This window comes from Podarcis bocagei (genome assembly GCF_964188305.1).
Source record: "Podarcis bocagei genome assembly, chromosome: 6".
Classification (NCBI taxonomy): domain Eukaryota; kingdom Metazoa; phylum Chordata; class Lepidosauria; order Squamata; family Lacertidae; genus Podarcis; species Podarcis bocagei.
Window position 1 is genome coordinate 77,952,046 of NC_138130.1, and position 27,920 is coordinate 77,979,965.

At 43.4% G+C, this 27,920-nt stretch overlaps 1 protein-coding gene across 1 annotated transcript; it reads right to left on the reverse strand.

The window, feature by feature from the left end:
• Positions 1 to 5,754: 5,754 nt before the first annotated feature.
• ZP4 (zona pellucida glycoprotein 4) lies at positions 5,755 to 15,688 on the reverse strand. The gene is made up of 12 exons (XM_081199162.1): positions 15,500 to 15,688; positions 13,944 to 14,059; positions 13,516 to 13,615; positions 12,977 to 13,132; positions 12,252 to 12,439; positions 10,494 to 10,591; positions 10,128 to 10,255; positions 9,171 to 9,360; positions 8,953 to 9,091; positions 7,512 to 7,590; positions 6,684 to 6,797; positions 5,755 to 5,938 (listed from the first exon to the last, which is right to left on the reverse strand). Exons 1-12 carry the CDS (start codon positions 15,669 to 15,671, stop codon positions 5,811 to 5,813), a joined length of 1,608 nt encoding a protein of 535 aa, XP_081055288.1. The 5' UTR covers positions 15,672 to 15,688; the 3' UTR covers positions 5,755 to 5,810.
• Positions 15,689 to 27,920: the final 12,232 nt, after the last annotated feature.

Below are 27,920 nucleotides of genomic sequence, written 5' to 3' on the forward strand. Positions count from 1 at the left end.
CAGTTAATTCAAAGTAATTGATTTCTGCATGAATCAGTTTGAAGATTACTGCACTATGGTCTAAGATAAGCCCCTTATGAACACAATTCTAGCTTTTTCAACACAGGGTGGCAGCGAATGGGATTAAGGACAATGACAGCATATTACATAAACAAGTCCTGTGCTTTAAGCATGCTTCTTTTCCCCATAAGCTGGGTTTCTAAAAATCATTACATCTGCCTTTGCATCAGTATAGACCAAGAGATACGGCTCACGCGCACACATTCCTCAGTCATTGACAGTAGCGTTGAGGGTGGACTTTCATGTGCGAAGTGAGCCACCACAGATTAAATCACTGCAGGCATAATGCATCAGATCAGCAGGTGTCATCTCAAACACAACGCTTGGGGCTGAGTCGCATCTGATGGAGTGTCATCAAATGTTGAGTAACGGGTAATGAAAGATCAAGCGATATAAATGCAGATGTGAACCAACCATTATCTATGTATCTGAGGATCATGGGCCCAATGCAAGGGCTCTACCATTCATCAGCCAATGACAAACAGACATGCATCCATTGTAATCACCCAAGCTTCTGCATGTATGTGGCAGAAATTCCATTAAAACAAGAATCTTCTATAAGATTCATTGGGCTAATTTGCAAGCCATTGCTATAGCTCTGTATGCGCTAGTGTTCCAATTCAAGGACACTGCAGGGAGGGCCTATAGCACAGCGCTAGACCATCTGCTTTGCATGCAGAATGTCCCAGGTTCATTTCAAAGGACCAGGTGTGCAGCCTGGGAGTCATTTTGTACTCACAGCTGTCCATGAAAGTGTCCATGAAGGTCTCCATCTGGTACATCAGCTGAGACCCTACCTGCCCGCAGACTGTCTCACCAGAGTGGTGAATGTTCTGCCTCGACTACTGCAATACGCTCTACATGGGGCTACATTTGAAGGTGACTCGGAAACTACAACTAATACAGAATGCAGCAGCAAGACTGGTGACTGGGAGTGTCCGCCGGGACCATATAACACCGGTCCTAAAGGATCTTCATTGGCTCCCAGTACATTTCCAAGCACAATTCAAAGTGTTGGTGCTGACCTTTAAAGCCCTAAATGGTCTTGGCCCAGTATACCTGAAGGAGCGTCTCCACCCATCGTTCAGCATGAACACTGAGGTCCTCCTCGGAGGGTCTTCTGGTGGTTCCCTCACTGTGAGAAGTGAAGTTACAGGACTCGCTTGGAGGTTTTCAAGCAGAGGTTGGAGAGTCATTTCCCATGTTGAGATTCCTGCATTGCAGGGGATTGGTCTAGATGACCCTTAGGGTCCCCTACAGCTCTACAATTATATGATTCTATGATGCCCTTTCCCAAAAATCTGACCCACATGAGCTCCTTTTCTCTTCACTTCTCCCACTTCACTGCATTTCCAGTCCCCTCTTATTTTTCCTCATATACAGAATCACTTGTTCTGCAAAGCCTTTCCCAAACACAGCACCTTCGCCACTACCTGTGTGCTCTGTTATGCGTTAATCATAGCTAACTCTCACTACACCAATGTTCTCTCTAGTTCTCTAATTATATGCACTCGGGGAAGGACACGGTGTCATTTCATTCCTGATTAGAACAAAGTGCATATATAATTCCAAAATGGAATGCATGAGAGAAGCTTCAGCACTGGAAAAACTTTGGCATGTCCAAGCTTAATTCTCAAAGCACAGGTGAGGAGGTAAATCAATTGCTTATAAGAACCTACCCAATCCCTTTTCATTCCCTCATTCCAACTTCTTCCTACCAGCTTGCCTAGCCACACTTTTGAATCCCATACAAACCTATTTACAACCAAGCTTTGAGCTTGCTCAGTATGTCATCTCTGTGGGTGATGCCTCAGTACGTCACCTCTCTGCTGATCATCTCTGTGCACCGTCTCCACACATTCCAGGAGCAACTTTAACTCATGGCTGGACTTCAAATCTAAGGCTCAGTGAAGGGTCTATGCCAATGATCCTACTTTCTAATAAAGACGGGAAATCAGTTGCCTTTTTCTTTGCTGCCAATCACACGCAAGCCAGGGAAGAATGGGAAGATCATGTTGGGCAAATTCATTTATTTCCTGTATACTTGGGAGAGAGGAGGTGGGGATGAGGGGAGACTCAGCTGTGAATTTATTGACTCTCCCTTAAGAAGCTGTGGAGCAGTAAATTCCACCTTTATGGTGCCTGCTAATTAGACATTTATTTAACTTTGTTGCTTTTTTAATGACTCGCTGCTGTTGTTTGAAGTTCGCTGTCTATTATTTGTAATAAAAACCTCTGTCACTTTTTCGCCTCATTATTCCCAACAAATAGTGCATTTCGCAGCCAAACCTCCCCCACTCCCCGCACCTCACAGACTATGGCTTCCAGAGTTTCAAAGACCAGCTGTTATCATTTTGTCGATGGAGCGCTTTTGAGAAACTTCTGTCGCGGACTCAGGCACAGCAGGGGCTGCTGAATAAAATATCAGTCCCTCAAAAGGGAATTAAGGCAAAAGAGGAAAGCCGCCGGAAGAAGAAGGAGGCGAAGGAGGCGGCCAAAGCTGCAGTTCTCCTCCCACCCAGGAATTTTACTGAGGGAGCCCTTAAGTGCGCTCCTGCGCCAACTAGTCTTTCCCTCAAACTATGTCCTGTGGCAGTCAGTGGGCTCTACTTCCGCGTAAACATTGTAGGATTACACCATCTAATTCTATAACTTAAAAATTCTGGAGCCTTCAATACAGGTTTCTTAACCTCTGGCAGCAGCCTGAAGATTTTTCTGACTGCAGCTGCTGTTTCCTTTGGAGTGTTGTGTCCCCTTATTTCACCAAAGTGTAGCTTCAGCTGGCCATTAAAAGACTGCAAATGGGCAGAGGAGTGAACAAGCTGTTCTCTGAACCAAGTCAATTCTGCACAGCTGCCTAATGGCTAAGTCAATTAACAGGTGAAGCTCTCCCTATCGGGAGGGCTTTTCTTCTGCTGGAACACAGTTCCGACACCTCTCAGATGGGGGCAATTTCTGGTGATGATAGCGCTGCTTGTTTACAAAAACCACAGCATCCAAGTGGATGGCAAGAGCAAAGGAGTGAGGCATGCACAGCAGCAGTAGGAGTGGGGCAGGGGGCCACTCCAGTTGCCTCATGAGACAGAGAAGCAACAGTCAAGGCTTGCCCCTTGGAGGGCATCTGCACAGCACAGACCAGACTGATGCTCAGAGGCCAGAAGATGAAGGCAGTGGTGGCCGGCTGCTGCCATGGTTGTGCACAATGTGGAGGATTTGTGCTGCGTAGCAGTGCCCAAGCATTGATGCTTTGCATGGTGAGTCACCCACAAAGAAACAAGGGTATAAAGCTACCCAGAGTGGCTGGGGAAACTCAGCCAGATGGGCGGGGTATAAATAAATTTATTATTATTATTATTATTATTAATAATAATAATAATAGAGCAGGATTTCAAGTCACAGTCTGGAAGAGTACATGCACACCTTTCTCCCCATAAATGAGCGAAGGCGCTGAGTTGCAGAAACCATCTGGATATCCTTATAAGATGGTGTAGCCTAGCACCTTGTCATGCAATGTTGGTTTCAAGATGCTGTCTGCATTGGCATCTGGGTTGGTGACTGAGGCAGTTAGTTCCGGCACTTTTTTCTAGAAAAAAAGCACTGCCTATTGGCATTACCTCATGTGCATGGATGATGGGAGTTGTAGTCCAGCAACATCTAAGAGAGCATCTCCTGGCTATCTGCATACCAGGTTTCACCTGAATGATTTTTACCTTCAAGGCAGCTTGTAGAAGGTTAAAGACCTGTGTGTATAGGATGGTGTCTAAATTCAATAATTAATAAGAGCAAGCAACATTTAACACAGTGCCATGCATAAATGTAAGCTTAGATTATGATTATATTTTCTAATTCTCATTGTGTATCTCATTGGGATTTAATATTCAGGCTGGGCTGGCTTGCCATTTTGAGCCAGGGAAGCCATAGCACTAGGATAGACCAGTAATGTATCTTAGAAAGTTTCCAAGCGCCACCCCAGTAAGTTCTGTGTGCCTCTTTTCAAATGACATTCATACTTAAATGATACCAAAATCAAATACTGAGCATGCCAATATTCTTTATTCCACATCTAAAGTAAAATAAATAATTACAAGACACGAGTATTTCTCCTAAACAGCCCTATGGGAGAAGTTACCGCATAATACCTTCTACTGAGTTTCAGTTGAAGCATTGCAAGCTGGCTACTGGGCACCCAAAATTGGTACACTCACTAGTCTTATTAGAGGGAAGCTCTTCCATTTCTCCCTCTCTCAAAAAACAACTTTCTCCTTGATTTCTTTAAAACTAAAACACAAAGAGCTGCTGAGTCCACAGAAGGCAGCTTCCCTACCTTCCTGCCCTTACTAGACAGCCCAGCAGAGGCTTGCCATGGAGTTTTAAGGAAATGTGGGCACTGAAAGTAGCTGCAGAGCAGAGATTGTACGATCTATAGCTACAGACGCAAGCATCTGTCCATTTTGGTTCTCCTAGCTTCCCATTTCCCCCCAATTCAGTTCTCTACATTTCTGCAGCAATGTGGGATTTTGTGTGGATTTCTTCCAATACATACATTTTTGTAGGCATCTTTGATTAATATCCACATTCTTGCAATTTCCTGTAATACACGAATTTTTGCGAACATTTTTTTCATTGGAGAATTTTGTCACAAAAATCTGATAGTGTGAATTTGGAAGGACGGCTGTGGTTCAGTTCTCATATTGTTATGGAAAGTGAAAATTTGATACCTTTAACAGAATCAAATCTCTCTTCTGTTCCCATTCACAGCAGACCAGAAGAATAGGACACAAACATGCCTTGGCCACCTTGAAAGTAAGGAAGTTCAAAGAAAATCTGCATCCCAGCACTTGAGTATTTCAAAATTTTATCCTTTGATCATTCTTTAAACAGAATTTCTTTTCTCATAAATTGCTGAATAATTCGTTTTTTTAAAAAAGGGATATTTTTTTATATACAATTTTAGCTACCAATACACTTTTTCAGTATATCCACCTACCTTCAATTTAACACATACCAGAAGAGTGCCTTGTCTAATTCCACTATTTGTACTTCACTGCGCTAGATCCAGAAACAGTGCAATGAAACACATACAGTGGTACCTTGTTCTCAAATTTAATCCATTCTGGAAGTCCGTTCCAAAACCAAAGCATTCAAAAACCAAGGCATGCTTTCCCATGGAGAGTAATGCAAAATGGATTAATCCATTCCAGACTTTTACGTAACACAGTCACAAAAACAAAACAAAAAGCCGCAAAAACAAAAAGGCAAAATAAATAGCAAAAAGAGACAGACCTCAGTGTAACACTCAAAATGGAAGCATGGCACTCAAAACAGAAGCTTAACACTGAAAACAGAGCACATTCGGCTTCCCAAAAAAGTTACTTCCTTCCGGGTTTGCAGTGTTTCGGTTCCATGTTGTTTGATAACTAAGGTACCACTGTACTTCATTTGATTTTGACAGTGTATGTTGGTAACTGTTTTAGCAGTTCCAACTTGAACCAAGCAATCATTGAGATGTAAGGCAAGACTTGACAAGTACATTGTCCACCCCTGCTCTTTACCATGAGGTGCCTTCTAGACATTGCTGCCCCCATGGTCAAGGTTCAGGGATGATGGGAGCTGTAGCTCAACATCATCAGGAAGGTTCCTTGTTGGCTAGCACTGGTGTAGAGCTTCAATACAGGACAAGGCAAATAAAAGACATCATTCACCACTTCTTTATTTAAAACAAAAAACAAAACAAAAAAACACCTGTCCATTCACATTTTGGTCCTTTTCGAGTATTTCCTTAATCCTACAAGAGACAAAGCAACAAAAACAGCTCCTACTGCAACTACAAGGGCTCTTTCCCATTCTTTTGACAAGACTGGACTACTCCAATGGGAACCTGCAAGAGATAATTAATTAATTAACTGGCTAATTAATAACCACAGAACTCTAGTTTTCTTGTGATTCAATGAAGTCCTCAACAGAGAGGTGTATGAAATACTTTCGTACATCAGCATTTTCACACGATCCACCTTGCCATATACCATTTGCTCACCACTGCCATATTTCTTCAAATTCTTCTTACAACGCTACCTATGGAGATGCCTTTTTGCCCATACATGCCAAGCATATGCCACAGAGGACCAGGACGCCCTCTGGGCCCATCTCTCTCTCTCTCTCTCTCTCTCTCTATATATATATATATATATATATGTATGTATGTATGTATTCCATGGAGCAGATTTCTTTAAGTACGTAGTGTAAGCTTCAACCATAAGCACTTCCATGCAACTGAAAGGTTGCTGCTCAGAAAAGGCTTAGAGGGCTCTGCTCATTTCAAGCTCTAATTGTTCTTGCTCTTTATGACCAATATAGGAATTTAAAAAAAAAAACAAAATGCAGCAGTGTAGACAACCCTTAGCTTAAAATTCATGCATCTGAGCCAGTTATGAATTTGGCAGATTAGATCTATATTAGGAATAGTAAGTCTCCAACACACAAATACAGTTTCAAAGTCATGCCCATGAAAAGAATAGGACCCAATTCATCATGGTATTTCATGGCAACAGTCATTATCTCCCCCCCCCACACACACACACAAACACAAAATAGTATTCCCATCTCAATAGCTACTTCCCTCTCACCTTTCTGTTCAACATTGTCCTGTTCTTTCTCCATCTGGAAGTCTACAGGTCCTTCTGCCATCACTAGGCTCCTTGGAGTGTCCTGTAGGGCTTGGTTCTCAAGCGATCTCCTGGCTATTTGACAAGAGAAGTTAGCAGGCAAGCGATTAATACAGATGTTCCAGCTCTTGTGCTGATCATGTCTCCCCTTTCCTTTCAGCCTCAGGATTACCACTGAGGCACTCAAGGGAGCTTTGCATTGAAAGGCTGTGTTTGAGACAGTCGCTAGGCTTTCTGGGAAGCCATAAGCATTCAGCACCTCATTCGGCTAGTTACTCCTGCAGAGCAGCACACTGCGCTAGATGCATTTCCACGTATTGTCAGATCTCATGAACAAAATTCCACATAAAGATCTGAATTGGCCTCCCACAGAAGAGTAATCTAGGGACAGCTGATGCATAAATCCTCCAGAGGCGACACTGCAAGTTTGTTTAGTTTTGCATCTGGCAGAAAGCGCCTTGAAAATTTATACAGAACCGTCTATTCATCACAGCCTCCTCTCTGCATTGGAGTGGAGAACTACAGGCTCCAGGGCCAAATGTGGCCATCAGACCTTTAAACTCTCTACAGACCACGGCCCCTCACTGTTTTTGCCTGGCTGGAATATGGAACTAGATCCTGCTTGCTGTTTGGGTCATTTATTCTGCACCAACAGTTCCTAACTGGTTGCCACTCCTCAAGGGAAGTCAACTCTCTTTGTTACAAGAGGTAGAAATTCTTCTATATCCTCTTTTAGCAGTTTTGGAAGAGAAAAACAAAATGGCAGTTGAATAGCTGGGGAGCCATTACCTCTGATCCTAGGACAGCGAGCCATGCAGGATTCCACAGTGGATGGGACACAAGCAGCAGCGCTGCAGTGGAAGTAAACCTGGCAAAAGACAGTCAGACTTATTCACCCATGTTAAAAGTACAAATCTAAGAGGGTTGTTCTATGTTCTATACACTGCCCACCTATGCTCACACATCCTTTAACAGGCATACTGTGCATTCCAAGTCAATTGCCCCACCCAAATCTGGTGTTAACAGCATTTAACCAGACTTTGCTATGCTTAAACACAAGTAGATGGACCTTCATTGTGGAATGGTCCTGCATTAAGAAAACAAAATGACTGGGCTGGGACCCTCAAACCTCCTTCTGGCTCTCAGGACTCTTTCCTCTCAGGCCACATCCTTCACCAGCCCTACTCCATGCCCTCCCTGAAAGCTTTTGCTTGGCTCAAAACGTGCCCTGCAACTGTGTTAATGCTTCTTCTTTGCATAGATGGAGGATAGAGAGTTACGCTGTGGTTTTGCATGGCTGGAATGCAGCCTATAGTATGAAGAGATAAAAGTCGCATTTGTTGCTCTAGTCCCCACTGGTATGCGGTCCTCAAGTGTTGCCCAGGAAGGCATGTCACCCTTACGCCAAATGCAACTCTCTACCTCTATTGCATACAGTAGAAGCAAAAACAGTCACATTGTGGAAGGTTGTGTGTCTGGACCCAGCTCCTTGGGACAAGCTTCTGCCCACAGCTGTGAAATCCTGCACAATGAATGTCTGTAAAACACACTGCTGTTTAACAAGTGCATACATAATAATTTTCTCTGGCTGCCCGAATGGTATATGCCCAAAGATGGGGAAAAAACAGTTCCAATGAAAGATGATTGGCAAATAAAACTGATGGAAAATATGGAAATGGCGGGACCGGAAGAATAAGAGATCAAGGTGAGAGACTTTCTTTTAGTAGACTGGGGAAAATTTGTTGAATATATGAAGACCAATTGTATGTAATTTAAAACATTAGCAAGAATGACAAACATGAGCAGTAAGAAATAACTTAAAGGGAGTAAAACGGTTAAATTTGTAAATAGGTTTGAATTGGTTATGCAGTTAGATTACGATATAATAGAACAAAGCACGGAGGGGAGTCAAAGAAAATGTAAACTGACTTTCTTTAGATTTAATTCTTGTTGTTGAAATATTGTAAGATGGAAAAATGGAAAAATAGCATTTAAAAAAAACCAATTTTCTCAACGATTCATGATAGATGGCTCAGTCAGTAGAGTATCTCAAGGTCATGGATTCTGGAACCATGTGGGGCCAAAGGGGGTTGGGACTAGATTACCCTCATGATCCCCTTCCTACTCTACAATTCTATGATTTCATGATTCCGTAATCTGATTCAGTAATCTATTCTCATGCATCACTCTTTCACAAGCTAGGACCCTGGTGAAACTGGGGAGCTCTTACTGGTCCAGTAAGTGCCTGCCGGGAAGCAGTGCTGAAAGTGCTGATGACAAAGCGTTGGTAGTGAGATGGAAATTGTAGCCCTGAAACTGCTCCCACGAGGATGAACCGAGTCTGGTAGTTGTCTCCTTCATATGGACACCTGTAAGAGAGGAAAATGCTGCATTATGTGAAATGCTCTTCAGTAGTCTCAAATTCCTAGCTTATCTTGGAGGTCTTGCCTGTTCATTAAGATGGGCCACTGAGGCCTCTGCAGGGGGTTAGTACTTGGTGTGGCCCAGCACTCATGAAGAACCAAGACAAGGTCTGGGTCTGTCCGCTGCAGGATCCGTACTTCCAAGTAAACAGAATCCTTCAGGAGCTTGACTACAGGATAGTCCCCATTAGCATAGTATTTGCTGTACTGTTGGTCTGCAGAATACAAATATTGCAAATGGTTACACACCACCGACTGAGAAGGATCACAACACCATCGCTTTAAAGGTTTTTATAAAGCTATGATATAGCTTTATGATGCAGCAAAATAGATATTTTTTACGAAGAAATGAATTGGCCATGGTTCACTGACTTGGTGGATGCTGTAGTTCAGGCTTCGTCAACCTCGGCCCTCCAGATGTTTTTGGCCTACAACTCCCATGATCCCTAGCTAGCAGGACCAGTGGTCTGGGATGATGGAAATTGTAGTCTCAAAACATCTGGCGGGCCGAGGTTGAGGAAGCCTGTAGTAGTTCATTTGCAGGGCCCAAGGCATCCTACTCCTGCTTGTAGCCTCTTGTTGTGGCTGTCTTACAAAGATCTAGCAGCGTGCCCAATTAATCCCTCCTAATCATCAAAATGTGTTTGTATCATGTGCAGCCTTCTATTGTCTTTTTCCTTGGAAAGTCAGTAGACACAATAATCACATTGCACCATGCACAACTCTTAGCAGGAAGTTTGCTGTTCTCGTGAAGTTACTTCCCCGTAAGTCCCTTTGTTCCAGTTCAGTCTTCGGGGAAAGTTTGAAGATTGAGTTTTAGGCTTCCAAGCTTTGTTCACACTATTGCAGAGGGATGCAGACAGCTACTAAACAGCCGATTCTTTACAATACATGCAAGTAAGAAGTACACGAAGTGGAGAATAGAGGTGTCAGAAATTATGACAGCCATAGATTTTCCTCACATTGACATGATGACACTTACTAGTAGCAATTCTAAGCTCGAGACTGAGTGGGCCAAACTGAGTGATTGACGGTGGAGGCGGCAGGGTGAAGACTTGTACCATAAGTGGGAGGAAGCTCCCTGTTGAATACCTGCAGCTGACATGCAGTCTAGTGAAGAGCAAAGACAAAGAAGTTAGGTATTGGGGAAGAGCCATAGCTTGGTAGTAGAGCATCTGGCTTTGCAATCAGAAGGCTCCTGATTCAATCCAGGGAAGGACCTATCTCAAAACTTGAGAGCTGCAACCAGGCAATGCAGACAATAATGTGCTAGATAGACCAATAGCCTTAACACTGTAGTTTCCTGTGTGCCCAGATGCCATTATGTGTGAGTGCCAGTTACTATTACCTGAAGGTGCTATCTTGCATGAGTGATCCAGTGTTCCACTTTTTGACATCATGGTGTGCTACCAGTTCATTTGCATATATGCCCTGATCGCCTGCTCCCTGTTTTTAAACATTAAAGATTAGTTGGGATTAATCCAGTTTATTTGCCCTGCAATCCTGCACCCAGAGAAGAATGAAGGAAACCTAAGAAAAGTCAAACATTTCTGAACCATAAAGTGCACTCTTGATAATACCTGTAAATTTAGAGGGGTTGCATCAATTGCTCACTTTCTCTGGCCTTAAGAAATTCAGAGCTTCCTCATGGATGGGAGATTGCCTGCTCTTGATGATGTTACACTCCTTCTAAAGGAGCCTATACAGATTGGGCTCAAGTGGCCTTGGTGGCACAGAGTGCTTCCATCAGCCTTGGCTGGTGGCCCAGCTGTGCCCCTATCTGGGTAGAATAGTCTAACTTCTGATGTCTATGCCCTGGAAACCTTTTAGTTAGATTACTGCAATGTGTTATACCTAGGGCTGCCTCTCAAGACAGTTTGGAAACTTCAACTAGTGCAGAATTCAGTGGCCAGGCTGCTCACCAGGGAAGACGGTTTGAGCATATTGCACTGATCCTGGCCCAATTGTACTGGCAGCCGATGCATTTCTGGGCCCAATTCAAAGTGTTGATTTTGACCTAGAAAGCTGGTTCAGGACCATGGTACCTCAAGGATCATCTCTGCCCATATGAACCAATTTGGTCATCTAGCAGATTACTTTCCTCAGTAAAAAGGTAAAGGGACCTCTGACCATTAGGTCCAGTCGTGGCCGACTCTGGGGTTGCGGTGCTCATCTTGCTTTATTGGCCGAGGGAGCCAGCATACAGCTTCCGGGTCATGTGCCAAGCATGACTAAGCCGCTTATGGCAAACCAGAGCAGCGCACGGAAAGGCCGTTTCCCTTCCTGCCAGAGTGGTACCTGTTTATCTACTTGCACTTTGACATGCTTTCGAACTGCTAGGTTGGCAGGAGCAGGGACCAAGCAACCGGAGATTGCCCCGTCGCGGGGATTCGAACCACCGACCTTCTGATCGGCAAGTCCTAGGCTCTACGGTTTAACCCACAGCGCCACCCGCGCCCTACTTTCCTCAGTACCTTGCCCAATTCCTCCCTCCCCTCACCCCTGTACATTTTCAGATCAGAGGGCGTATGCATGGATTTACAAGGGCTTTATTAACACAGCCCATACTAGCCTATGCTTTTCTGTGCATCTCTTCCCACTATGCCTGGGGATTTCAACTATGGAATGGCCATGCAGAGGCTCCTTTTGTTGACCCCAGACATACCTAAAACCAGAATAGTTCATCCAGGTATAATAGTGTGGTGCAGTCAAAGAGAAGGGTTATACCTCAGTAGTGGCTTTGCACACAGAAGGTCCCAGGTTCAATCCCCTTCATCTCCAGGTAGGGCTGGGAATGCCCCCAACCTGAAACCTCGGAGAGTTGCTGCCTGTCCATGTAAATGATACTGAGCTACAAATGTGCCAACATAGCCCTGTAACTATGGGTGCCCAGGGCTGTGGGTGCCATGCAGCGTGCACCAAAATTTGTGGGTGCCCAGTCCCTTCATGGGGAATGTTTTGGGTGCACGGGCACCCAGGGCCCAAACAAGTTGGCACCTATGCTGAGCTGGATGGCCCAGTGGTCTGACTCAGTGTAAGTACGTTTGCAAGCTGGTTGCTTAAATCAGGAGCTTTCAAAGCAGGTGGTTTTGTATTGGATTCCTACCAGAAAAGTAGTTCCGCAGGAAGAGAGTGGGAATTTGTAGAGGACAAAGGCATCGTTCTTTGTCACAGGAACACAACCACTGCCATATCCACTGACAAGATGCACAGAGTCCAGAATTAATGACGGCAGAGTCACATCCCTGGACACTGCAATTGAGAAGTAGCCATCTGGAGTGCAGTGTGTAGTCACTGAAAAATGAAAGCCAAAAGCATTAGCATGGAATTCCACCACAGAATTCTCATGGTTTCTAGAATTAACCATCCTTCCTTTTGTTGCCACCTGGTTCCAAATGGAAGGCAACCATTTCAGCCATAGGAGATGACACGGCCACAGTAAAAGAATCCATTCAGATGCCTTACATTTTTCTGAAATGGAAGCTGAAAACATCCAATTCCAGCAAATTCCAAGGTGCACCTTTTAAAATGTGGATTTAAAAAAAAAAAAATGCTTACCACATAACTAGATTTCCTTGAGCCTGCTTCACTTCTATGGTTCTTCCCCTTCTCTCCATATAAGCAAGGGAGAAGAGTTGCTTAATTAGACATTGCCTTGCAAAATATGGATTTGTACAGCTAGGATGAAAGCTGTTTTCTAGACTGGAAATTCAGTTTCCCTTGACTTCTCCGGAACAAAGTGTTTTGTTCTCAAATCAGAACCTCAAAATATGCCTAAAGTACACTTCTAGTGCAGGTGTCTTTTTTTAAAAAAAAGAATGCCCAGCCTACCTGTATTGCCATAGTAACAAGGAACACGATAATCTTCAGTGGTATAACAGCAGCCTCTCTCTTCACATTCTCCCTGGGACACAGGTTGAGTGGCACAGGGAAGGCGGTCTTGTCTCTGCACTCCCTGGCATACGCTGTTGCTTGGAACATCTAAAGCTGAAGGCCAGAGTGTTAGGGTTTGTTGTTACATCATCCCACTCATCCTAGGAACACATTTCTGCCATTGTTGAAATACTGCCTTTAGCCTATCCTACAATGTTGCAAATATGGTAGTCAGCATTTTAGAATGCTCCAAATCCACATTTAGAACAATCACGGGAAGGATTTATGGTGGATGAAAAGCCATATTTCCCTCCCTTACAAGACATAACAGAATTTATCATAACCTGCAATTCTGTATTGACACAGGGTGCGCTCTTCCCCTTTCCCACCTGATGTCCTATTCTCAACCAATAATGGACTTTACCTTTGCTTCTTTCTGCCAAGTAATTTGGGGTGACATTTAGATACTACAAGTTTAGATTCCACAATTGCTATACCTGGCAAATGGGTTGGGCATTTCAGGTCCTCTTCATAAAGAAGCACTTTGCTAACCGCTTCCAGTCCTTCAATCCTGAGAGTCATTAAGAAGTAGCTGTTCTGTATTAACAGACAAGGCAAGGCATGTTTGGAGATTTCTACTAATTGAACTAAGACAGAGATTACTCCCATAACTTGCACACTTATTAGAAGACAACAGTTTTCTACTATGCAATTATATAAAAGCCCATTCTGCACGATTCATGATGCAAGAGACTGTTGAGGAATTCATTCATGAGTAACCTGGTATGAGGATCCTTCATACATCCACCCAATTCATGTAACTTATTTCAGTGACTCGCAGCTGATCCTAGTGTGACTGGAAATATTTGTCTATATGGTCCTTTATAGCAACCCTCTATGTCCCAGCAAAGGGTCAAGTTACTACCTTTTTGATAAAGAAACATCCAGTATAAGGAACAATGACCACGGTAGAGCCTTCTGGTTTCTGAGAGATGGAGACACAAGCAGATCTGTCAAGAGGATGGGACTGGCCTTCTGAATCTAGGAAAGAAATTGGTGCCCTCTTTGAGATCTATTCATGCAATGTCTTCATGCCAGGGGTCAACGCTCTCACCCTTACATTGCTCATTCTCAAACGGTTTGGCTCTAGTCAGTACAACACTTTTTAATCAGTCATGCCCTACGGCTTTCAATCTTTCTCTGATGTGTACAAATATATTTTTTCCTTATTACCTAGCATACTGATCTGTTGTTGAAATATGAATCTCAACCCATTCAAAACCAGCTTCCTCAATGAAGCTGCAGATTAATTCTACTTCTCTATTCTTTATGGTATCGCAAGGCTGGTCTGAAGCCTAGTTAAGATTATCGCCCCATTATTCCAATTCTGGTGTCCCCAGATTGTATGATACAGACCAATGGCCATCAAATGCCTGTTAGCAAAGTCAACACAGATCCTGATAACAAAAATTTAGGCATCAAGCAGTCCTTCACTTCCAAGATATAAGGATCAAGTACACACTACTTTTAAGTTTGTGGAGCTTCCAATTCTTATGATGATGGCTTTTCTTCACAGGCTCATGATTTCCTTGCCCTTCCAGTGTTATAGATAGAATGGCAACTACTTCACAAACCCAGGGTGCTCTCTGCTTCTTTAACAGCCAAATGCAGAAACTTGAGTGGATCATTTCCTCCACCACCCCAAAAAATGTAGCATTGGGATGATAGGGAACCTCTCTCATGTTGAATCACTGCCTGGGTTAACGCTTCAAAGCTTCATTCAGGAGGAAAACTGACCAGGTAGTGCATTTCTCTAAAGCCTATGTAACTGTACTTGTATCAAGGCCTCCCAGCTCTTTGACACCATCTGCAAAGACACTCTAGCTTTTACAAGCACAGTTTCCTCTCTGAAGTCCTATGACCCACTGAATCACCACGATGATTTAAACACGAAGCTCTGATTATTGTACTAAAGGCAGGCAGGTTCCTATTCTCCACATAAGAAAAGGGTCTGCCTGAACAGCAACCCTGTAACTAAGGACAAATTCATAAAAGCAGATATAGTCACTCTGCAGCTGGTTTTTTCCCCACTGGGAGTTGGAATTTCATCTTGCAACGCAAAGCCCAAATTAATGCAAGGACAGCAGCCATTTGAGGAACCACTAGCAGCACCCAATAGCTTTAATATCAGATCAGTGTGAGCTGCACCTGTAAACAGGCCTTGATTGGTGTAGCAGCCAGCTGTTTGGGTGTCCTCTGCTTGGTTGTCCAAAAGAAGTATGGGAGAACAGAGGCCTACAGCCAACCTTCCCAATCCCACATCAGTCTACTAGACACACTCAGTCTAGTCAGAGGGAATTGCAGAGGGAAAGAGTATAATTCACAATACACCAGAAAATATAAAGCTTCTGTCTGAAACGCTGGGGCCAAATTCCCCTTCAAATCTCCTTCAAAAAGCACCTTCGATAAGAATCTGCTTACCTCGAACAGTAAGAAAGTGAATTATCTCTGAATGGTTTGCAGGTAAGGTGAAGTGCAAGCTGTCCCTTCCACAATACAGTGTTCTACTGCTCCACAACCTTGGCAAATCTTTAAAGCCACTAGGAGCACCCAGAACAAGAGACACAAACAAACAAATAATCCAGAAAAGCATTGTGCCCAAAGGAGCCCAAAGCCATTTTACTACTGTCATCTTGTCTTAACAATAGTGACCACGCCTCCCAAAAGTCTTCATATATAGGCTTAACTAAACTGTGATTGGACAGAAGAAAGGAAGGGGTGTGGTTTCTTCAGGCCAGGTAGAACCACAACATAATGGAGACATAGCTGCATTATAGCCAGCAGATGGCAGTAATAGGGTCTCTTCTAAAGGCTTGCATTGCTATGAGAATGCCTAGAGGAAGAGGAAGAAGAGCATCCTATTGGGAAGAACGGAATGAAATCAATGCACATCTTTCCACTGCCCTCCTGTCTACATTCCAGAAGCACCTGCTCCATATCTATCCAGCTTTATTTCTTCTGAAATTAGTTTTCTAAATCTATCTATATTTGCCAATGCAAAATAAACAAATTTCAAAATGGCAATAAAAGAGACAGCATCTGAAAATCTCCTCTGTTCTTTTACTGGGTCAGAACGATAATAAATTGTATGTGCGGGTGAAAAACAAAAGATGTAGATGAATGGGAGGAGGAGGCAAAAGACTTGGTTTGCACAAAAGCCAGCAGTCTCTGTTGCCAGCTCAGGCAGTGCTGAACAATGTAGCAGCCTGCTTGGTAAATGATGCAAATGATTTCTATAACTGTGAGGCACATTCTTCAACATGTTATGTTTTTCAATGTATTATGCAGTTTTCTGATCTTGGAAGACTCATTTCGTAGTGCATCTATAGAAGCAATAGAGAAACAAATCAGAGACAGAAAATGCCTGCAACTTGCAACTCAACCCTATCCAGAGTTAGGCAAGCTGACTTTGAGGCAACTACCACTTGCATAGGATTGGGCTGTCAGGCTGCAATCCAAAAGAACTTATTTGGGAGTAAGGCCCATTGAAATCAATGGGATTTACTTCTGAGTAAACATTCAAAAGTTCACCTTGCACTGGGTGTCCAAACCACCAAGGGAGGATAGATGGCCCTTAACAAGTAATTTGTAGAAAGTTAGACATCAAGCAGGTTTTGTTTTTCCTGTCGTTGCTGCTTTGTAGCAAGAGAAGTTGCATTTTTAACATTAAAGGCAAATAAACGTCTATCAGGAAACGTGATGGCAAGGGAATGCTCTCTTTCCCAAAGAACCAGAAGCAGCTGCCACAGAGGATCCATGGCTCTAACAGCTGAAAGTGCCCCAAGTATTGGATTCGCATGTAAAAGGTCTAAGTGAGGAACCAGAGGCTCCCAAAATTTTGCTGAACTACAACTCCCATCAACCCTACCAAAGCATAGCTAAAGGCCAGGAGCGATAGGAATTGTAGTTCAGCAAAATCTGGGGAGCCAAATGTTCCCCACGCTTGAACTAAGTTCATCTCTCTGTTCAGTTAAGCAGAGTCTTGTGCTAAGCACTCACTGCCAAGGATGTGGGTGGCGCTGTGGTCTAAACCACCAAGCCTCTTGGGCTTGCTGATCAGAAGCTTGTCAGTTCGAATCCCCATGACGGCGTGAGCTCCCGTCACTCTGTCCCAGCTCCTGCCAACCTAGCAGTTTGAAAGCATGCCTGTGCAAGTAGATATGTAGATACTGCTGCTGTGGGAGGGTAAACAGCGTTTCCATGCACTCTGGCTTCTGTCATGGTGTTCCATTGAGCCAGAAGTGGTTTAGTCATGCTAAAGTGGTTTAGTCATGCTGGCCACAAGACCTAGAAAGCTGTCTGTGGACAAACGGTGGCTCCCTCAGCCTGAAAGCGAGATGAGCGCCACAACCCCATAGTCGCCTTTGACTAGACTTAACCATCCAGGGTTTAGTTTTTAATCTTACCTAAGCACGCACTGAGGGACACGGGTGGCGCTGTGGGTAAAACCTCAGTGCCTAGGGCTTGCCAATCGCATGGTTGGCGGTTCGAATCCCCGCAGCGGGGTGAGCTCCCGTCTTTCGGTCCCAGCTCCTGCCCACCTAGCAGTTCGAAAGCACCCTTAAGTGCAAGTAGATAAATAGGTACCACTTTATAGCGGGAAGGTAAATGGCGTTTCCGTGTGCTGCACGGGTGCTGGCTCGCCAGAGCAGCTTCGTCACGCTGGCCACGTGACCCAGAAGTGTCTCCGGACAGCGCTGGCCCCCGGCCTCTTAAGTGAGATGGGCACACAACCCTAGAGTCGGACATGACTGGCCCGTACGGGCAGGGGTACCTTTACCTTTAAGCATGCACTACCTTACAATCTAACCCACAAACTTTTTAATACATGTATACGATCAGAGATTATTCACACTGCAGGGTTGCCAATGGACCAAAGCAGGGTTTCCAAACTTGAGTCTCCAGCTGTTTTTGGACTACAACTCCCATCATCCCTAGGTAGCAGGACCAGTGGTCAGGGATGATGGGAACTGTAGTCCAAAAACAGCTGGAGACCAAAGTTTTGGGAACTCTGGACCAAAGAAAGCAACCTGGCTGTTCTTGTGTCTTTACCAGTGGCTTGATGTGAAGAAACGGGCGACACACCTTTTCACAGCCAGGAGATTAACAGTATCACCTACTAATGTAAGCACATCAAGATAAATGCAGCGAGAAAGGCCTGTTGAAAAGTCTGTTCAAAGCAAATCCCTATTTAGTTTACAAATGTGGGAAATTCAGAAGGTTGCCACTTTTTATGGGCAGAAGCATTCTGCATCAGCTGGAATATAAGCATCATTCACCAGAATTTCTGCCACAGAGATGCCATGTTTGGTGGACTCTACACACATATAAAAAAACACTGTGAAAATGTTTTTTTAAAAAAATCTATATTGAAAAATACATTGAATTTTGCAAAGCTCACTGTTGCCATCTTGTGTCACATTTATATATTGCACTTTACAACACATTTAAAATGTTTTATTTGCAGCTGTGTAGCTGAGTCCTTCATTAAACCTTTTGATGATCAATCCTGCTGTGCATAAAGCCTCTGTTTGTGAGCAGGTGTCAACACTAGAAAGTCAGGCTCTGTTTTTACAGACCAATCTTATTCTTCCCCCTCCATTTCTAAAACAGATAGATAGATAGACAGATGACTGACTGACTGACTGACTGACTGACTGACTGACTGACAGACAGATAAAAACCCTGAAAATTAAACACAATTGATTTCAATGGAATTCTGACTGGGTAAACACAAGATCACAGCTTTTGCATTTAGGAAAGGAGGTGGACCTTCAATGAGCAGAAATGCAATGCAGCTCCCATGTGTGTTCTGTAATACTTGTATAAATGACTGGTTTTCCTATTGTGCAAATGAATCAAGGCATGCAGGAAGGGGACCAGCCCACCAAAAACGAAGAAACCATCTCATGCACTGTACTGCAACCATATGTCTTTGTGACCGCCTGCTTCCCCTGCCAAAAAAGGGAGTAAGATCAAGGAACCCATGCTAAAACACATTTGATGCCCTCCCCAGCCCCAGTGTTTCAAGCTGTGAATCAGGCAAGGAAACATATGTAGGCAAGGGTGCCAGCTTGAATAAAATATTGGGGTGGGCAGGTAAGACCCACCCTGAATAATCAATCACATGATGCAGTGTGTGTGTGTACTCTCTCTCTCTCTCTCTCTCTCTCTCTCTCTCTCTCTATATATATATATATATATATATATATATATGAATGGCAATGCCCATTAACTTTGGGGAGAGGCTCCCTCTAATATTTTAGGGGGTGGGTGAAGGCCCATAGGACTTGGCTCCTCTGTGTGCAGGGAAAGGTGGAGTGAAAACATCCAGGAAAGAAAGAGTGCAGTGCTGAGCAGAGCTGGTGGAGAGGAGAGGTGAATGGAATAGCTGGCCACCTTCGTTATGTCCAAGGTAGACATGTGCAGTTGACCAGTTAATTGAGCAAAGTGAATTCCTCCTGGAATTGGGATTAAATTGGGGGTGGGGGATAACTAGTCCTTGGTGGGGAATAGAAGGCAGGGATTCAAAGATAGTTTGGGTTTGCATTAACACACACACACACATCCCAAAAAAGTCTTCCTCTGCACTGTGAAAGGAGAGCAGCACATATCCTGGCTCTCTCTGATCATGTAAAATTCATCATTTTCCTCTTCCTTTTTAGTGCGTGGGCTCCAAGGGAAAGCAATAAAATTGCACATTTCTCTGGCACTGATGCTGCTGAACATTGCAGTCATTAGCATACTAGCTACAATAAAAGATGAAAACAGGGTAACTGCAGAAAGCTGTGGACATCACCAGTGACCTTCTGCCAAAGTAGCTCCGCCCCAAAAATCCTACTTGAAGTCTTCTATTAATTTTATGGCCAAAAGAAATTTTCGCTCAAACATCCTCTGCAGAAACAATCTTCTTCCCTGTTTGTTTTGTTTTTGTAAGATTGTTTGCTTATGTTCAATTAAAGGGGGAGGGGAACCTGTGGTGGGGACTTTTTAATGCTTCATCTGATCCCCAATAGCATCTGTCTTGAGAAACAATGGAGAGCCCCTCCAGGGGTGAAGTCAAATCAATGTATTATGAGCAACTCCCTGGAGTGCAAGCCTGGGCAGTATGTATGGAGGTCCTAGTCTGCCCAGATGACAAGTCTCTCTCAGCCTTGCTAATGTGGTCCAATGGAAAGTAGAGCAAAGCGTTTGGCACCAGCTTGGCTGCAGGAGTTGCCAAAAGGAAGCCTACAAGGCACCATCCAACCATCTTAGGGACGCCCCTCCAGATTTGTGTTGGGTTTACTCCTTAGCCTTTTCTTCTCCTGAATAGGCAGCAGAGGTTTGAGTTTTCCTTTTCCTAGATGGGCTACCTTCCCAGGTTGACGAGTGCCATCTGCCCCTCACTTTCCTCTACAGCATATGCAGAAAATGCCTTCTTGACCATTGGACCCCCCTCTTGAACTTGTCTATTCAATCCAGGGGAGCCTGTCTTTGAACGTGGGGGAAGTCCCTAACTCACTGAGGGTTTGAGACCCATCAGCTACCCTCACCTGGCTTAGCAGGCCAGTTGAAGCCATTTCCCTGGGTGTGGCTGCTGTTGCATGCTGACAGCTTCTAGGAGCCAAGGATGGGAGCAGAGTGCATTTTATGTATGTATTGTTTTATTTCTATCCCACCTTTCCTCTGAGAAACTCAGTGAGGTATGTCCATGATTCACAGCAACTTTATGAGGTAGGTTAGGTTGAGAGCAAGTGACCAGCTCAAGGTCTCTCGGCAAGCTTTTGGTAGAAGGCGTCTAGGGATTTAAATTGATCAGCGCCATTCAATCAGGTCATAGACAAAGAATTGTATTTAGTATGTGTGCAATGGTATACCACAATAGTTCTGCCTTCAGGGAACATCTTAAATATTGATAAATCTGCCAAGCAGCCCCTGAAAAATAGGAAGTTACATGGAAATTTTAAATGTTACAGAATATCCCAGAGAATGTTTTGGAGTGTGTTCTCAGTTCACAAAGAGCACTGAAAATGGAGAATATATCGTAAAACACACCTGACTGACTGCCATACCTTCCACATTGTGGAGGAAGATCAGTGGTGGTCTTTCAGATATCTTCTAATATAGGACCCCCTGACAATATTTATGCAAGCATTCTCCCGAAACATTTGTCTCTTTATGTGTGCAACTATGCAGATATGTCCCTGGGACCATGCTATTCTGCATAGTCTTTTCTTCATCTTGCTTCCTTCTCCTGGAGGCTCTTCTCTGTTTTCCCTTCACTGGGGCAGGGTGATATTAATTTTTTGCTCTGCTAGTCAGAAGATTAGAAGTATTAAGATGTATGCAGCATAACAATGCTTACTTTTATTTTTTATTTTTTTTAATTGGTGGGGAGAATAAACAGGGCTGCTGCAGTGACAAAGAGGGTTATCTTCTTGTAGCTGAGCTAAATTGCAGACACTGCCATTGGCTTGATTTTAATTGTTCCCAGATTTCATGTTTTGCTAAGTATTTCTTTTCTCTATGCATCTCCAAAGAGTGAGTGTGTGTGTGTGTGTGTGTGTGTGTGTGTGTGTGTAATCTGTGGGTGCTTGTGTGAGAAACTTCAGATAGCCCTAGAATGAAAAAATATACATAAAAGAGTCAAATTATAGCCCAGGGCTGTATGCCTTTAGGTGATGCATTAACATACCAGTGTAGGCTCAAATTCAGATCCTTCAAGCTAAATTTGACTGGAGTAAGATGCATGCAAGCAGGCAGACACAAGTGCCAAGGAAGCCTTTGGACTTAATTTTAGCAGTGATTCCAAGGTCATACGAATCAAGGATGTGATATAATTTATGCTCGAGAACCCATTTTCTGCCAGCTTCCTGCCCACGTGTCAGCTTACACTCTGAGTCAAGGATACCACAGAATGTTGCAATATTAGTAGGATAGCATTTTACACTCTCTTTGCAAAGGCAAGAAAATAAGGAAAAGCAAACAGAGGATAAGAGTCTTTTTTTATTTTAAAAGCCTGTCTCCCACTTCTTTCTTTCTCCTCACCCGCCCACCACACCTCCACTTGATCATAACACTTTCCTCAAACTGTTGCTGTCTGGTGCCTCCTTTACAAAAGTCCTATTGTGAAGGTTTTACTGGCGCCAGCTTTGGAGGACCTTGAGGAATGATGCCTTCAGTGCCCTCCTCCTATTTGCAATTGTTCCTCTTTGTCCCCACTTGCCCTCTTCCTTTGGTTCAGATCCACATGGCCAGACAGAGGGAAAAGGTGAGAGACAGGATGCTTGTGTGTTCTATTTTATGAAGGGCTGTCTGATCTAGCAATAGAAGGGTCTGTCCATTTCTCGGGTTCTCATTTTTCCAATCTTAAATTCAGTTCTCCACATTTCTGCAGCAACCTGCAATTTTCCTTTGTGAAACTCCTTACAAAAATCATTCCGCTTCTTCGTGCAAATGACACCTAACACATTTCTGTGTTATCTTCATCAATATGTTCATTTTTAAGCACACTTCCCTCTAATCTATGTGTTTTTGTAAACATTCTTTGCTTGGAGAACTGCACGACAAATTTTGGATTGGTGCAAATTTTAAAAGATGGCTGTGTTTCGGTTCCCATATTGTTTCGGAAAGTGTGAATTTGATAAAACTGGTTTTAAGTATTAACTGAATCAAAATTATCTTCTCTTGTTAGTCTGATCCAAATCCAGGTTAAATATAAAGATACATAAGAAATGTGTGCAGGAATCTTGAAGTTGCCCGTCCACTATTAGCTGTGGTCTAAACCACAGAGCCTAGGACTTGCCAATTAGGAGGTTGGCGGTTCGAATCCCCGTGACGGGGTGAGCTCCCGTTGCTCGGTCCCTGCTCCTGCCCACCTAGCAGTTCGAAAGCACGAGGTGCAAGTAGATAAATAGGTACCGCTCCGGTGGGAAGGTAAATGGCATTTCCGTGCGCTGCTCTGGTTCACCAGAAGCAGCTTAGTCATGCTGGCCACATGACCCGCAAAACTGTCTGTGGACAAACACCAGCTCCTTCAACCTGTAAAGCAAGATGAGTTGTCCGCAACTGGACCTAACAGTCAGGGGTCCCTTTACCTTTTAGTGGACTGAACCCAGCACACATGGCGGTTCATTTTTCTTCTGTGAAATAGGCATTATTTGGTACCCATAACAGTTTATTGGATTTACAAATGTAAACAATCCCCAGGCTCTAAATGGTTGAAGATTCTTGGCTTAAGACATAAGGCAACATAACTTTTCCTCCCTTAACTAGACCTCTTTCTTTTTCTTTTTCTTTAAAGTAGGTTATTCAACCCAAGAGTAGACAGGGCTGCATCCACAGTAAGTATGAATAGGTCTAATTAAACACAGCAGCATTTACCTGCAAGTAAACACACATAAGGCTGTACTGTGAGCTCCTAAGGCTGCACCTGCCATCTAGTACCCAGTAAGAATGAAGGAAATATTCTATTTAAATGTAATCTGTATGGGAGACATGAAAGCAGAGGAGGAGAAAAAAACCAGTGTGTTTGTGAATGTCAAACATGATAGATGGAGGCTGAAATAAGCAAGCCAGTTTCGAATAATATAGCAATGTGCTGTGTTCCCCCGTTTACTTACGTTTAAATAAGACCAGAGAACCATTAACCCCACAATCAATTTTGGGATCTCATATTATAATAGTAAGCACAGCTTGGACTCTGGAACCCTGCATATATTCCTGGCTACCACTAGAAATTTTGAACCTACAACCTGAGAATTCTTGAAGCACTAAAAGAAGTTCCACACATGTCATTTGTCCCCTTTCTGTGATTCATGTTCCTGTTTGCCACTGCAACATAACCAAATAGTAGCTACCTGTATTTGCCGACTGACTCATATTGCCACTGATACCACTAGGATTGGACACTGAGGAGAAGTGCAAAATGCAGCCATATGGCAGCCATTTTGTGTTACGCCATGCTTTCAAGGTAGCCATTTTGTGACTAGAGCCCAGAGTACTTTCTCAAAATTCCAATAAACTCACATGCACAGCATTCAAGAGATTCATTTCAGCTATTTTTCAGCCAAGCCTGCTTGAGATTCAAAAAAGCATCACTTGGGCAACCAAATCTGAAGCAATATCTGAAGCTAAGGACACTGCTATTATCCACAATACTTTAAGAACCCAAGAGCATCCAAACAGCCTGCTGGATCAGGCAAAGAGACCCATCTAGTCCAGCATCTTGTTCTCACAGTGGCTAATCAGATGCTTGTAGGAAGCCGACAAGCAGGACCCAGGTGCCACAACAATCTTCCCTCCTGTGGTTTCCAGTAACCAATTCAGAAGCATTATTGCCCCAAACCATGGAGGCAGAGCATGGCCACCATGACTGGGAACCATTGATAATCTTGTACTCCTTGAAGTTGTCTAGTCCTATTTTTAAGCCATCCAAAGGTTGATCTAAACACAGGAGGAAGAGAGAGAAAAACGCTATAAATAAGTCAGAAATTATATCATTTTAACAGAAGAAAAAAATCCCTATGGAAAATCCTGTTTTAAAATCTCCTGCTCTCTGGCACCATCTGGTGTTGGGCATTTGTAACGCATTCAAATTGCTGTTGTTTTTTTTACTAATGTAGCTGAGTACCAAGTTGGTGGCCATCGCCATCACCCAGTGGGAGCGATTTCCATAGTTTAACTCTTTGCAGTGTGCAGTGCTTCTTTTTCTGGGGGTACTGAAGGGGATGCAATACTAGCAGCATTCTTTGTAGAAGAAAAGCACTGGTTAAAATGTGGCATTTACTGTAACAACTTCATGGTGAGTACCGGCACCATTTTTTCTAGAAGAAAAGCACTGGCTGTGTGAATAAGTACTTTATTTTCTCTGTCCTGAACCTTACAACATACAGCTTCACTGGAGAGCCACAGGTTCTGCTGTTATGGTAGTGAAAAGGGACCTCTATCTACTTTCTCAAGGCTATGCATAATCTTATAAACTTCTCTCATGGCACCTGTTACTCAACTTCTCTCAAAACTAAAAAGTCCTAAATGCTGCAACCTTACCTCATAGGAGAGTTGCTCCATTTCCTTCTCTTTGCCATTTTGGTTGTTCTGTAAACCAGGGCAGCAAATGATGCACAGCCCTGTTCAAGGAGGCGCACAGTATCCAAAGCCAGGCAGGTTTTTGAGGCAGATAATCTCACAACTACCTCTATCTCTGGCATTAAAAATGCAACAATAATAACTTTAACAACTATTTGCTGCCTTTCCATAATGGCCCAAACCATCAGCCTGAGGCAGCTGACTAATGGGAGGGCCACAAACTTCTACACAGAAACAACATTTTTTTCATGTGCTTTTACAACCCCAAAGACCTTCCCTTTATTTCTCCTTATCGCTGGTGAATTGCCCTCTGTATGGTAGTTAGTATCTCCCCGTAGGCTGCATAGTTGAGTTTTGCTTCCCAAAATCAATCTCTGCTCTTTCTTTAACAACATTCCTCTTCTATTTATAGCTTTATTTGTTTATTTATTTATTTCCACCCAAAGGCTAAGTATCTGAGGGTGTACGTTACAAGAGAAATGGATGCACTTTCCCCAAAAGATTTCATTACGGGACTGTTGATTTGACACAACTATAAATGCAAGGACAGTTTCAAGAGGTCATGGGACATAAACGGAGCAAAGCTTAGTGGAAGGACCACAAAGGGAGGTCAAGTGAAGGTGTGCCTGTTGTTTGTGGAAAGTAAAGGCAGAGAGGAGACAGTTATATTCTCTAATAAGGCACTCGGTACTCTTCTGAAAGGAACAGATGACAGTAAGCTGTGTTCTTTGTGCAGGGGGTCCCAAGTTGGCATTGAGTCTAACATTCTGGTCAGTCGTTATGCTTGAATGTGAAATGTAAAGAGTAAATACATGCTTTGCCCGCTATGTCTCCATATACAGTAGCCTTCACATACTCTCACCTCAACATTCCCATGTGCCTACTAGGGTCTTCTTAGTATGTTCAGGTGAACACACTTCCATACCACTGCACATTTAAAATCCTTTACCTTTCTTAAGGGACATGGGTGGCGCTGTGGTCTAAACCACTGAGCCTAGGGCTTGCCGATCAGAAGGTCAGCGGTTCGAATCACCGCGACGGGGTGAGCCCCCGTTGCTCAGTCCCTGCTCCTGCCAACCTAGCAATTCAAAAGCACATCAAAGTGCAAATAGATAAATAGGTACTGCTCCAGTGTGAAGGTAAACAGCATTTCTGTGCGCTGCTCTGGTTTCACAAGAAATGGCTTAGTCATGCTGGCCACATTACCCGGAAAAATTGTCTGCGGACAAATGTCAGCTCCCTCGGCCAATAAAGCCAGTTGAGCACCACAACCCCAGAGTCGTTCGCGACTGGACTTAACTGTTAGGGGTCCTTTACCTTTACCTTTCTTAAGGAAAACATTTGAATTTACTTGTTTCCTTTTCCTCAAAATACTTGTTGGATAAAAGACTGAAGAGCACACAGCAGGTTAATGAATAATGACTGCTAACACAACAGAACCTCGGGGCCTCCTTCATTTCTATTATTTCGTTGGGGGCTTGACTTTGAGGCACATGTTATCCCATTTGCTGTAGCCGATGACTGATATGCAGCTCTCGGTGATTGATTAACTGCGCCTCCAGACTGTCACTAGTTTGCAGGAGGCATTCAAGTGCATGTAGGAAATTTAGGTTTGTGCTATTAAAGTGGATTAAAATGCTCCGTTGCAACTAAACAAAATGATTTTTTCGTGGTTAGGAAAGTGACAGGGAAATGGACTGGAAAGCAAATCAGAACGAATACTCCTTGTCACAAACAACATGAACAAATGTATCAACACACTGCAGGGGGAAAAAAGCAGAATGAATGCTCACTAAAGACTGGACATGGTCTGACCACTGCTATATAAGCTTTGGGCAACCAAATCAGGATGAATGCTCAATAAACAGGTCATCTGGAAAAGCCTTAAAACCTTCTTACTGCTGAAACCATGCAAATAAGGAAGTAAAAATAGGTACTTACATTCGACTGAAACACCTTAGTACCTGTGCACCACAGAGAGGCAGAAACTGAGCGTTAATAACTCTAACCCTAAAGCCCAACTCATGTTTTACAATTAAAATAAAAACAATGAATTCTAACAAATGCAAAGCAAAACCTTAATGTAGTGAAGTAATGTAATGTAGTAAAATTTTGTTTTAAAATGCATTAAAAACAAGAACATAGAATTGCTGAGTTGGAAGGGACCAAAAGGGCCATCTATAGTCCAACCCCCTGCACTGCAAGAATCTTTTGCCCAACATGGGGCTTGAACCCACAATCCTGAAATTAAGAGTCTCAAGCTCTACAAACTGAGCTGTCTCTGAGTAAAACCCTGAGGGCTCATTCAGACTTCCTTCTTTGCTGCGCTTCTTAGGCACAGGTCTGCCTTTTCTAGGACTGTGTCCTAGTGGTGTTTTGTCCCAGGGAAAATCTGCTGGTTGCTGCTGAATCGGAACAAACAGCAATGAGGTTTACGCAGATTGCCATTTGTTGCAATTCAGTAGTAAACAGCAAGTTTTATTCAAGTTAAGTGGTGGGAAAGAAGAAGAGGAAGAGGAAGAGGAGGAGGAGGAGGAAGAAGAGGAAGAAGAGGGGGAAGAAGAAGAAGAAGAAGAAGAAGAAGAAGAAGAAGAAGAAGAAGAAGAAGAAGAAGAAGAAGAAGAATGATGCTCGGACATGGACATAGAAAATGTAAATCTGGGCCTGGAAAGTAGAGTGCAAAAGGAAATCTAGTTGAGTCCACAGCAACAATCTTCAAGTAGGATGCAGGTTGAAGTACAATTTACTGAAACTAAAACATACTGAAGGCAGA